Source organism: Brachyhypopomus gauderio, unplaced genomic scaffold, assembly GCF_052324685.1.
Source record: "Brachyhypopomus gauderio isolate BG-103 unplaced genomic scaffold, BGAUD_0.2 sc34, whole genome shotgun sequence".
NCBI classification, from domain to species: domain Eukaryota; kingdom Metazoa; phylum Chordata; class Actinopteri; order Gymnotiformes; family Hypopomidae; genus Brachyhypopomus; species Brachyhypopomus gauderio.
Window position 1 is genome coordinate 2554547 of NW_027506866.1, and position 12512 is coordinate 2567058.

The 12512-nt window shown below is 48.5% G+C and overlaps 1 protein-coding gene across 2 annotated transcripts in view; it reads right to left on the reverse strand.

Moving 5' to 3' along the window:
* Positions 1-12512, reverse strand: part of cacnb2b (calcium channel, voltage-dependent, beta 2b) — a 93738-nt gene that overhangs the window by 5812 nt on the left and 75414 nt on the right. For both annotated transcript variants that reach the window (XM_076984771.1, XM_076984772.1), the window contains 5 exons: positions 12392-12450; positions 12133-12242; positions 11004-11155; positions 10545-10640; positions 9922-10095 (listed from right to left, as the gene is read on the reverse strand). In XM_076984771.1, coding sequence (XP_076840886.1) covers positions 9922-10095; positions 10545-10640; positions 11004-11155; positions 12133-12242; positions 12392-12450 — 591 coding nt within the window. The remainder of the gene's footprint in view (positions 1-9921; positions 10096-10544; positions 10641-11003; positions 11156-12132; positions 12243-12391; positions 12451-12512) is intronic.

Sequence of the window (12512 nt, forward strand, 5' to 3'; positions counted from 1 at the left end):
GGGTTTGATTCCCAGGCCTGAGGCCATGACTGAGGTGCCCTTGATCAAGGCACCTAACCCCAACTGCTCCCCGGGCGCAGGGCTAGGGCTGCCCACCGCTCTGGGCACGTGTGCACCACAGCCCCCTAGTAATCACTATAGTGTGTGTGTGTTCTAACTGCACGGATGGGTTAAAAACGGAGGACAAATTTCGATTGCGGTGTAAAAATCACAATTGACAAAATATGGCACATTTACATTTATTTATAAGAGGAGAAGAAGACGGGAATGAAGACCTGTTCCAGACAAGAGGGCAGAATTTATGTTGTGCTTAGGCAGGTATTACTGACATCAACATATATCTTGTCTGTTTAATCGTGTGTCCTTAAATGGTATGACGTACGTCATCAGTCCCTCAACATACATAAGGACTGGGATCATGAGAAATAAACTAGTGTTTTGGTGAAGTAACCAGTCTGCGTGCGTGTGTTACTTTCAGTGTTGTGATGGAGAATTTCCACGACAATGTTTAAAAGGTGCTGGTTTAAAAGTTGTTTTAGGTATCTTCAGTTTTGGTCTATTAGATGCATAGGGTTAATAGATTCCCCATAGTTTAGATAAGAATTTACCTAATTTCAATAGTGATTTGTTATAAATGTATTTGCCTTTTGTTGCAGTTGTCACTTTGTTCGAACTGATTACTGATTTAACAGTTGTTAATAGTTTGTGCAAATTCATTGCTAGTTACTGTAACGGTACGCCACACCCCAAGCCCAACTTAAACAGATATCTGTTTAAAGAGGTATCTGTTTAAGTTTCCTTTGCCATCCATGGTGTCTACAGGCCTCAATGTTGCGTGTATTTTTGTGCTTCTTGAAACCTCAGACTACTTTGAAATCTTTGCCTTGGAGAGACCTTGCTGATGCAGTATAAATACCTTGTATCTTGTTGCTGTGTTCAGTCTTGCCACAGTGTATGACCTGTGATGTGAAAATTGCCTTCCACAATCTCACCTTTGAATAATGATCATTGTCATCTGTTTGCTAGAACTGTTTAATGTAACGTGGGTGAACCAACGAGTACACACCGTGTAGAGAAAAACCATGAGAGAGGTGGACCCAAGTGATGGCTCATGCTGACGGAAAAATAGGCAAAGCCTAACATCAGTGTGAGAGAGAGACGCGAGTACTGTAACGTCCGGGTGTAGGAGGCAGGCACCAAGACGTTTTACGGTGAACATAGAACATTTATTGTTGACAACAAGTGTAAGCTCCGTGCGTAGCAAGAGTAGCATACACACACTCATACAGACACGTAGCTTTAGACAAAGACGAGCACAAGACACTGCGCGAACGCACATTAAATAGGTGAATCACACAGACCCACGTGACCTCGAGACAAGGCACAGATGATACTAACGAACACGCTCACAAACGCCCCAGACCCACGGAAGTACAAACATGGACATAACGACACGCAGACAACATAGCGGCACGCCCACAGGGAAGGGTCCGGAGCTGTTCCGTAACAGAACCCCCCGCCAGGGGCTCGCTACTCCCGGAGCGTCCCGCGCAGCTGGAAAGCCCCAAACCAACACCGACGGGCAGGTCCGGAGCTGCCGGGACCACGAGCCTCCGAGAGCCGTCACCCCGACGGCGGGAACTGCTGCAAACAGCTCTAGCACACCCTCCCTGGGAAGACAGGGGAGAAAACATTTAACAAAGGCACAAGCAAAAACATGCACACAGGGACGCTGAACACACAAGCCACAAACGGGAACAGTGGGTTCGGGAGACACATTGGGACTAACACGAACACGGGTACACAGACATTCATCACCGGAGCCAGGCATCCCGCCTTAGGCAAAGCCTGTAGCGGCGCGAAAGCTCCGGGGGCTGGAGACGCTGCAGAAGGCGGTACTCCTCCCGCCTGTTCCGCCCGCTCACCGCCAAGTGCCGCACGGCTGGCGGACGCGCTGGGTGCAGCGCGACTGGTCGACCGCTTGGGGGCAGCACATCTGGCGGACGCGCGAGGTGCAGCGCGACTGGTAGCCCGCTTGGAGGCAGCACTACCGGCGGACGCGCGAGGTGCAACGCGACCTGTGTCCCGCTTGGAGGCAGCGCGACCGGCGGGTCTCACAGCAACCATCCTCCCAGGTCCGCGGCTCCCTCCTCCGGGATTGCCGTAGGGGCTTGCCGCCCCATAAGCCTGCCGACGCCCCTTCCCCCTCTCTGGGAACTCCACGTAGGAGGCCCCTCCTGTGCCAGGCCAGCCTCCTCTGGCTCCGGTATCGGGGGTGGTGTCCATCGCCGGCTCTTCCTCTTCGGCTACGCTCCAGTCCATAGACCGAGCGGGGGTCTCACACCGCGAGTGCTCCATGGGCTCCTCTCCACAGGAGTCCCCACTCTCCGACGCGGGCGGACTGTTCGGTCCGCTCCTTCCCCCTTTATACACGGTCGGGAGCGAACTCACCACCTCACTCTCCTCGCCCTGCTCGTCGTCTCCCGACGGGGCTGAGTACCACGACGGAGGGAGGCTGACCGACTCCTTCTCCTCTTCATAGGAGTGCTCAGTGGCGGAGGGCTGATGTCTTCCCTCTCCTCGCTGTAGTACACAGTCGGCGCGGAGTAGACGGAAGGTGAGTAGCCGGCTCCACCTTCCTTCTCTTCTTCCTCGGAGTCCTCACTCCTGGACTCGTCCTCTGGAGGGTTGACGCTCAACATCCCCGCGTAAATGACCAGCGGGTCCTCCGTACCCTCTCCGGTTTCAGCCAGGGGGTTGGTTTCGCGCGTCATTGCGCGGAGCCCCTCTCTCCACGCCGCCTGGAGGAACACCTCCTCTCTCCTCTCCTAGGCGCTCTCAGGCACCCGCTCGGGAGAGGGCACGCGCCGGGGCTTGGTTCTCCCCCCAGCCCTGGGTGGCGGGACGCGGCGGGGTGTTGGTCCTCCCACATGCGCACCGCGGCCTGACGGAGGTGTTCGGCCATCTCAGCGTTTTCCGTATTTCGAGCGGCGCCGAGCATGTACGCGCAGATGGGGCTCTGTATCATCTCCTGCTCAGAGACGGGGGCTTCGGGACGTCGGACTGGGGAAGAGCCGTGGTGACGTCGGCTCTTTCTCCTTCCTTTAGGTGCCCGGGTGGCGTATCCCGGCATACCTTCTTTTTATCGGCTCGTCTTTCTGTAACGTCCGGGTGTAGGAGGCAGGCACCAAGACGTTTTACGGTGAACATACAACATTTATTGTTGACGACAAGTGTAAGCTCCGTGCGTAGCAAGAGTAGCATACACATACTCATACAGACACGTAGCTTTAGACAAAGACGAGCACAAGACACTGCGCGAATGCACATTAAATAGGTGAATCACACAGACCCACGTGACCTCGAGACAAGGCACAGGTGATACTAACGAACACACTCACAAACGCCCCAGACCCACGGAAGTACAAACATGGACATAACGACACGCAGACAACATAGCGGCACGCCCACAGGGAAGGGTCCGGAGCTGTTCCGTAACAAGTACACAAAAGAAAAAGAACAACGGAAAACAACACGTGTCAATCATTTTCGACTGCAGCCAATCAGATACTAGACTTTCGTTGTCAATCAATTTTTATTAGGCCAATTATCAGCCAGAGATAGCTGTCAATAATTTTTTCCTGCAGCCAATCATCTTAACAAATCTGCCAAAAGAAGGCGGGAACTGCACGGAGAAGCTCTTTAAACAGAAGTATATGCCGCTCTTACACAAAAGTAGCTGAATAAAAACATTAGAAGAGCCATGACTTGTCAGAGCGGGAGAAGTAGGGGACGGAATCTCCCGCAGTTGTTTTATGATGGCGAACCCAAGCGCCTCGTCCGTACACTAAATAATCGCACGAGAGCGAGGGAACAAAGACTCGGCGCGCTGGGTATTCAGTGCTGACGTAGAGGGTGAAACTGAAAGTAATCGTGGAGAAACTCGACGCGAGTAACGGGGGAAAACAGAGAACAATTGTGGAAATAACAACGCGTGTAATGGGGGAAAACAGAACAATCACGGAATAACTCAACGCATGGCAAACACACAGAAAACCAAAAGGAAAAAACAAGGACGCCAGGGGAAGTAGCTGGCTAGCTGGCAAACGCCGCGAGGAACAAAAAACCCTTCCCAAAACCAAACGGACAGGAAGAATAACAGCGGGAGGAAAACTTGAGAGAGGCCAGGGAGCGGCGCAGGAGGTAAGAACTCGAATGGACAGGGATACAAACAAAACAACTGAAACGAATAAGAGGCAGGGTGGCGAGACACCAAGCAGAGACAACAGGGAAATGGCGTGAGGTTGACGACATGAAGCAGACAACTCAGCAGTGAGGCACTGCGTCTGTCATCCTTATAAAGACGAGATGACAGGTGAAAGCAACCAGAGGGGCCGCCCTGGGACCAGCCCTGACAGAGCCCCCCCCCCTCTAGGCCCAAGACCCTGCGGGCCCAGGGCGACAGCCCTGTCCCAGCGGAAGTTCCGGATCAGGGTCTGGTCTAGGACCTGGCTGGCCGGAACCCAGGAGCGGTCAGCCGGTCCACACCCCTGCCAATCAACCAAGAACTGCTCCCGGCCCCGAACCTGACGGACGTCCAACAACCGACGGACGGTGTAGGCCGGACCCCCACCAACTGTAGGCGGCGTTGCATCGCGGGGAAGACGGTACAGAACCGGCCGAAGCTGCGAGGCGTGGAACACAGGGTGCACCCGGAGGGACGAAGGAAGGGACAGGCGGTAAGACACCGGATTGACCCGCCGGTCAACCTTAAAGGGGCCCAGAAAGTGTGGTGCCAGCTTCCGGGTCCCACCACGAACCAGCAGGTCCCTGGACGACAGCCACACCCGTTGTCCAGGACAAAAAGACAAGGCTGGAAGGCGATGCCCAAGGACGATGCCCAACAACTGGAAAACCCTCCTGACATGCCCGACGTGTTCCCTGAGCGACTGGCTGTATATTAGTATGTCGTCCAGGTATATAAACGCATAGCGGTCCAAGGTCTCCCTTAGCACCCTGTTGATGTACCTTTGGAAGACGGCTGGGGCATTCATGAGCCCAAACGGCATCACTAGGTACTCGTAGTGACCCAAAGGGGTAATAAAAGCAGTCTTCCATTCGTCACCCTCACGCACTCTAATGAGGTTGTAAGCACTGCGCAAGTCCAGCTTGGTGAACACGGTAGCCTGCTGCAGTGCTTCGAAGGCCGATGGCATGAGGGGCAAAGGGTGCCTGTCTTTGACGGTGATCTTGTTGAGCCCCTGGTAGTCTATGCACGGCCGTAAACCTCCATCCTTTTTCCCCACAAAGAAAAATCCCGCACCCGCGGGAGAGCTAGATGGCCGTATGAGCCCTGCGGCTAAGGACTCCTGGATGTACTCATCCATGGCCTTGCGTTCAGGCGGAGCAAGAGAAAACAGACGACCCCTGGGAGGACTCGTACCAGGTCGATAGCGATGTCAAAGGGTCTGTGTGGGGGCAAGAACCCAGCTTTTTGTTTGCTGAAGACCTCTTGCAAGTCGTGGTACTCAGCAGGAACGGGAGTAAGGTCTAGCTGTTCGGCAGGGCCTTTGCCGACTGTAGGACTAGCGGTCACCAGACAGGTAGTCCGACACAGGGGGCCCCACTGTTTGACCGACAGATGCAGCCAGTCAATGTCTGGGTTATGGCGCTGGAGCCAGGGCAGACCGAGAATAAGGCCAAACTTAGGGGCACTGATAACGTACAGTGTTATGTGTTCACTGTGTCCCCCTATTCTCATGTCAAGGGGGATAGTCTGGCTGCTCCCACTCCCTGACATAAGGGCCCTTCCGTCGACAGCGGCCACAGTGAGGGGCGTATCGAGGGTAACGAGTGGGATCCCGAGAGAAGCCGCCAAGGAGGCGTCAATGAAATTGCCGGCTGCCCCCGATTCAACTAACACGAGGAGCCTGTGTTCAGGACATCCTCGCCACGAGAGGGTGACGTGGAGGGTTAGGGCCTCAGAGTGAAGAGTACCAGAGAGACCCGCCGGAGTCTCCCCAGCTATCGGCGGGTCTGCCCTTTTGCCTTGTAGGTCGGGCAGCTGTCGTGTCTGTGGCTCCCTTTACCGCAGTATAAACACCGGCCCTCTTGTATTCGCGCCTGCCTCTCCTCTCTTGACAGGCGAGTGTGCCCTATCTGCATAGGTTGCTCCCTAGGGGCCTCGCTAACCCGATCTGCCTTGGATGTGAGGGAGCTAGCTTGAGCGGTGGCGGAGAATCCAATCTGGGAGCAACGTCTGGTTCTATGCTCACGTAACCTGTTGTCGAGCCTGACCGTAAGCTCAATAAACGCGTCCAGATCAGTGGGTAGGTCCCGGAGGGCTAGCTCATCTTTGAGACCCTCATCTAACCCTTCTAGATAAGCCGATGTAAGGGCTTGGGCCTCCCAACCGCTCTCCGCGGCCAAGGTACGGAATTCAATGGAGTACTCGGCCACCGTACTCTTGCCCTGGCGTAATTTCAACAGCCTTGACCCTGCTTGGCCACCGGATGCAGGGTGGTAGAACGTGCTCCTCAAGGCTTGGCAGAACCGTTCGAAACTTGAGCACACTTTGGGTTGGTTCCCCCATACTGGCGTAGCCCAGGCCAAAGCCTTGCCAGAGAGCAATGTGAGGACGTAGGTTCCTTGGCTTTCTCTGTGGGAAACCTTAGTGGCTGCTGTTCAAATATCAGGGCACATTGCAGCAAAAAACCACGACAGTCACCGGATCCGCCTGTGAAACGTGCAGGTGAAGGGAGAGCAGACTCATAGTGAGCAGGCGTGGCTGAGGGCACAGCAAGCGGCGGGCTGACAGGAGCAACGGGGGGTTGGCTAACGTTCTGCAAGGCCACCGTAACATTTTGTAGCTGTTCTAATACGTGTTGCAGCATTTGATCGTGTTTGCCTATAGCCTGCCCTTGTACGGTTAATGCGAGTTTCATTCGCTCTATGTCGTGAGACTCGGCTGGGTTCATGATTAGGCTGAGTTGTTCTGTCAGAGCGGGAGATGTAGGGGACGGAATCTCCCGTGGTTGTTTTATGATGGCGAACCCAAGCGCCTTGTCCGTACACTGAATAATCTTGAAACTTGTTGCGTGTAACGGGGGAAAACAGAAAACAATCGCGGAATACTCAACGCGAGTAACGGGGGAAAACAGAGAACAATCGCGGAAATAACTCAACGCGTGGCGAACACACAGAAAACCAAAAGGAAAAAACAAGGACGCCAGGGGAAGTAGCTGGCTAGCTGGCAAACGCCGCGAGGAACAAAAAACCCTTCCCAAAACCAAACGGACAGGAAGAATAACAGCGGGAGGAAAACTTAAGAGAGGCCAGGGAGCGGCGCAGGAGGTAAGAGCTCGAATGGACAGGGATACAAACAAAACAACTGAAATGAATAAGAGGCAGGGTGGCGAGACACCGAGCAGAGACAACAAGGAAATGGCGTGAGGTTGAAGACATGAAGCAGACAACTCAGCGGTGAGGCACTGCGTCTGTCATCCTTATAAAGACGGGATGACAGGTGAAAGCCATTACCGCTGATTTGTCTGAGGTCTGACTCGCGGGCTCCTCCTGGTGGCAACCGGAGGGGCCGCCCTGGGACCAGCCCTGACATGACTTTAGACATTTTTAAATCGAAGTTTAAAATACTACTCACTTGTTATTCTGGAACGGCACTTAAATGTTTTTTTTTTTCCTTTATTGCACGTATTGCATTATTTGTACATATATTTGTACAGATTATTTCTCAATAACATTTTGATAACATTTGCATAGTTCTGTAGATATAAATTTTTATTCAATTATAATGTACATCAATATCTCATTTAATCATTGTGTTGCACATGGGATTCCATAGGCTCCATCCGGTCAGGTAGACATGAAAAGGTACTGATCACAAGCTCTGTGGTTCTACATTCATTAATGTTCTTATACTGTAACTATTGGCGCATTTCCACTAGGGCCTGCTTGGCGCGGTACGGTTCGATACGGGTCGATTCGCAACGGAACGGTACGGTCGCGTTGTGTTTCCATTACAATGGTGGACCACCACAATGTGGGTGGAGTCGCTGTTGGCGCGCGGGTTGTAGTGTCGTAACATCATTTGTATGCGACCACAACACCGGTCGATGCCCCTTAACACATACCATTATTGCATCTTATTTATCTTTATCTTCATTATTGTATGTGGTTGCTCTAATTATTGATAATTTGGTATTACTCAAACAGGCTGAACACACCCTGCATAAAAAGCATCAGTCATACAATCAAATGAAATCAAACTTTATTATAAAATATAGATATTTAAAGTACAACATATGTATATAATATAGTTATAGTTTAAAAAAGTGCAAAAAGCAAATATATACGTATAGCTTTATATGAAATAAATATTTATAGTACTACAAGCAACGTGTGCTTTTACTGGCGTCTGTCTCGCGTGGTGTTCACAAGTTCGCCAAGCACCCCGAGGAAAGCCCGGTTGAAGGAAACATTTTCCGCCAACTCCGCTCGCCTCGTCAGTGGAAGGGGAATCTTGAACGTAAAAAATAACAAATATTAAACACAAGTATTCCCGTGAAGGAACAACGATATAGCGTAACTGCACAAACTGTGTAACACGTCATCGCTGCTGATGCTTTGTTTGTGGCTACAGCTAACTAGCAACTAGCAAGGCTAAGAGCTATTGTACAGTAGTGACTGTGGTGGTAACATTAACTACAAACACAGCTCTAAATTCCTGCGTTTACAATAGATGCGTTCATATTACATCTTTTCAGTTTTACTACTAGGCTCGTAAATGACAATACACTCACCATTCTCCGTGGCCTCCAGCACTGACATTGCCGTGTCTGTCCAGCTCTTTCTCTTCCGTTACTGGCTGGCCGGTGACCGTATATGACATCCATTTGCTGGAACCATTTCCAGTCTTTGCGGTTTGCTCCGCTGCGTCCGTTATGGTCCTTCACCGCCCGGTAATCGCGTTAAGCTTTTTTAGCTTGGACCGACCGGCACTGCTGAACGGACCGCTGGTAGCCATGAGTGGCCATTAGCGCGGAAACCTCGCTAAAAACCTTTACATTTCTAGTGGCCCCGTCCAGTTCGCCCTGGATTTTTTGATCGCTGATTATTAACAGAAAGGTTTGTACGTCGGCGTTTGACCAGGGAACAGACTTCGCTCCTTGGGTTTTAAAATGGCTGAGGAGTCCATAGCATAGCGGAGGAGTCGCTCTCCTGACGCAACCTGTGACGACACTCCCTGGCCAATCAGTGTCATGCTGTTCCTCCACGTCACAGAACTGTACCGCTTCGGAACGGTTAGAACCTCGAGCGAGTCGGTACGAAAAAAGTACCCAAAGGGGCCGGCTCACAGGGAACTGGTACTAATGGAAACACTCACAAACCGTCGCGAATCGAACCGTACCGCGCCAAGCAGGCCCTAGTGGAAATGCGCCATATGTGGTACTTCAAACTGTTAAATCCTAAGTACTACCCGCTTTCTAGTATAGTAGTGCCAACAGAACAGCTAACAAGCATCTATGACTACTGTGTAAACATTCACTAACATTTATGCTCTAATGCCATTTAACGCAGAATACTAATCAACTACTCTATCTCACTCACCCAAGGATTCTTCTATCTCAAATCTGTGTTCAGTGAGAGTGGTAGGGGAGAAACTTCATGCAGAAATATCATGAACAACCACAGCATGTATGGTATTGGTAGAGCTAAAATATTCTTAACAATTACACATATATAATAAACAAAAAACAAACCAAACAGAAAATATTGAGGCAATACACACAGAAAAGTGTCTATTGAAAAAAGCACAATATTTATGGATATGACTGGTATGATTTGCTAAACCTGTATCCATGTATCAGTATTTTGTACATGTGTTTGGGCGTGTGGATGTACCTTAACAGGTGTTGGGCTGGTGGGGAGTGTGTTCTCTGCCAGTTTCTCCATGAGGGGCTTGGCTGGCTCCATTTCTGGTGGATGGGTGGCTCTCCAGTAAGCCTCTAGGTACTCTGCTATGTGTTCACAGGCATCTGAAAGCTGGTTCTCATCTAAGATTACATCAAAGATTTCCTAAAAAATGAAGAAGCAATGAGCAGTGTCACTTAACACATATTATACATTTATAATTCAGATCATGGATATAGAGAAGAGGTGAATATATGTCACTGGTTGCCTCCTGGGTCCCATGAGGTACCTTGCAATATGAGGCAATTTTTAAAATAATTTTTCTGATAACCAGATCAAGCCAATCTCTGATTAAGGTTTGGAGCAAACCTCAGATAAGGGGACAAGAAAATAAGGGTAACTCATAAAAAGAGGAGATCAAGTTTATCCTTTCAAATGCAAACATGTGATTTCATTTGATTTGTCAAAATAAGTCACAGGGCTGTTGGAGAGCAATGAGTAAACGATTAAAAATGTAATTCAATGAACGACTGCTAGAACAGGCAGTTGATTGCAAATTACTCCGCTGAGGGATTAATAAAGGATTATCTTATCTTATCTTATTGCACTCTTACATTAGGACACTGGGCAAGTTTATCTGCAGCCACCATCTGAACATTGAGATGTTTGGTCTGAGACTTCCCCCTGGTCTTTATTAACCTGGTGAGTACCTGAAGCATCCGAGAAACAACAAAGAAAAGAATAAAGAGGGGATGGCAGAGAGGAAAAAAGATCAATGCAAAGTAAGACCACAACATGTCTTATGTTCTCTGCCAATTTCTTTTTAAATGTACATTTTGTGGAGCAGTTACGTGCATGAGATCTTTCAAATCTATATCCACTATGTCACAGTGGGTTGCCTATATTCACATAACACAAACAAGTCAGTAATAGTGACAGTAATAGTTTTTGACAACAACAGGGAACAGTTTCTGTGTAATTATTACAACTAACTGAGCATTTATGGTAGCAGTTGGAACTGAAAAACAAAAAAAGTACTGATGTTTTAAGACCCTCTGGGTGTGAGCATTAACCTTTGGAGAGGATATTTTGACGTAAACGAGAATGGGGGCCAGGGAGGTTTTGCTGAGCTGGAGAGGGTGGTTTATAGTATCTGCATCCAGAACCACCAGCTGTAGGCTTCGAGCAAGCTCAAAGATCCTCTCCACCTCACCCTGGATCTGAGCTGCAGGAAGACAGAAAGCCAGTCCAACCAACATCAAACAGCTACTTTCAAGACTGTATTTACTTAATATGCTCAAAGAGTATTTATGCAAATAATCTAACAACCTTTTCTGAACAAATGAAATAAAATAAATGAAGAACATTTTGTTAAAGCTTAGAAACCTTAAGATCATATTCAATGTTACAGGTATCATAAGAATACTTGCAGAAGAACTCGGATAAAACCCAAATACAGATTGAACCAAAACACTCACCATTAAAATGTTATTAAATTTGAAAAAAGTATTCCCATGTCTGGGAAATAGCTTTTATTTACACAAACAGAGAGACCTTTTTAGAAGCACAAAGTAATGTTGAAATAATGAAGAATGCATTTTTCTTGCTGAGGAGTCCAAAGTATATATTGAAATCCTGTAGTTATGTGACTGTGTTAGCATAGTTGATTACTGCTAGTGGAAAAGATGTGCTGAATATAACAGAAATGGGTTTGAGAGCAATACATACCAGCAGCATCTGAGTCAAGAGAGCAATGTGTGGGACAGAGTGAAGAGAACCAATCAGATCTCCCTAACAATTTGGTCAACAGCAGCTGGCTGCTACATACTTACATGCTACATAAACCCAACTATAGAGAAAACAGCTGTTTCCACAGCCATTAGTGGACAGAGTTTCTATATAATTGAGGAAGACATAAAATTTGCTTGCTTGCTACTCAAAGGCTTCCTGCCCCAAAAATTTAAATCCACAAAGTCCTGTACTACTAATTTGTTAAATGGCAACATAGCGAAATTAGGAATAATAATAATAATATTGTTAGTAAAGTGATAAAGTTAAATCTGACTTTGGTAAACATCTTTCTTGTTACATTACAATCATCAATTAACTTTTCCAGAGAGAATCATTACATGTGTACTCTGCATAGACAACACCTGTAATCTGTGCACAAATGAAAAATGACCCAATTAAAATAAAGTTTACCTAAACTGGAGCGTGTGTTGGAACGATCCATTATAGCATGTTTGCTGGGGTTGTTCAGAATTGACCGTTTGGCAAGGGCAATATCTGCCGTAACCCGAGTAATGGTTATTCTGTACATATAAAAGACATTAGAAAGTGTGTAAGTATTGTGTGAAGTTACTAGTGTTTAATGACTATAAAAGCTAAAGATGCTACAAAAAGGGTTTCCCATTCTGTTAGCTTGTCCTATTTTTATACACAGTCTAAATTGAATACATACCTGCCTTCAAATCTGTGTTTTAAAAAATCAAACAGTGCCTTCTGCATCATGTCAGTAACCTGCAGAAGAGCAGGGAAGGTGGTCAAGTCAACCTTTAATCCCCATATAATTTGTCCATAAA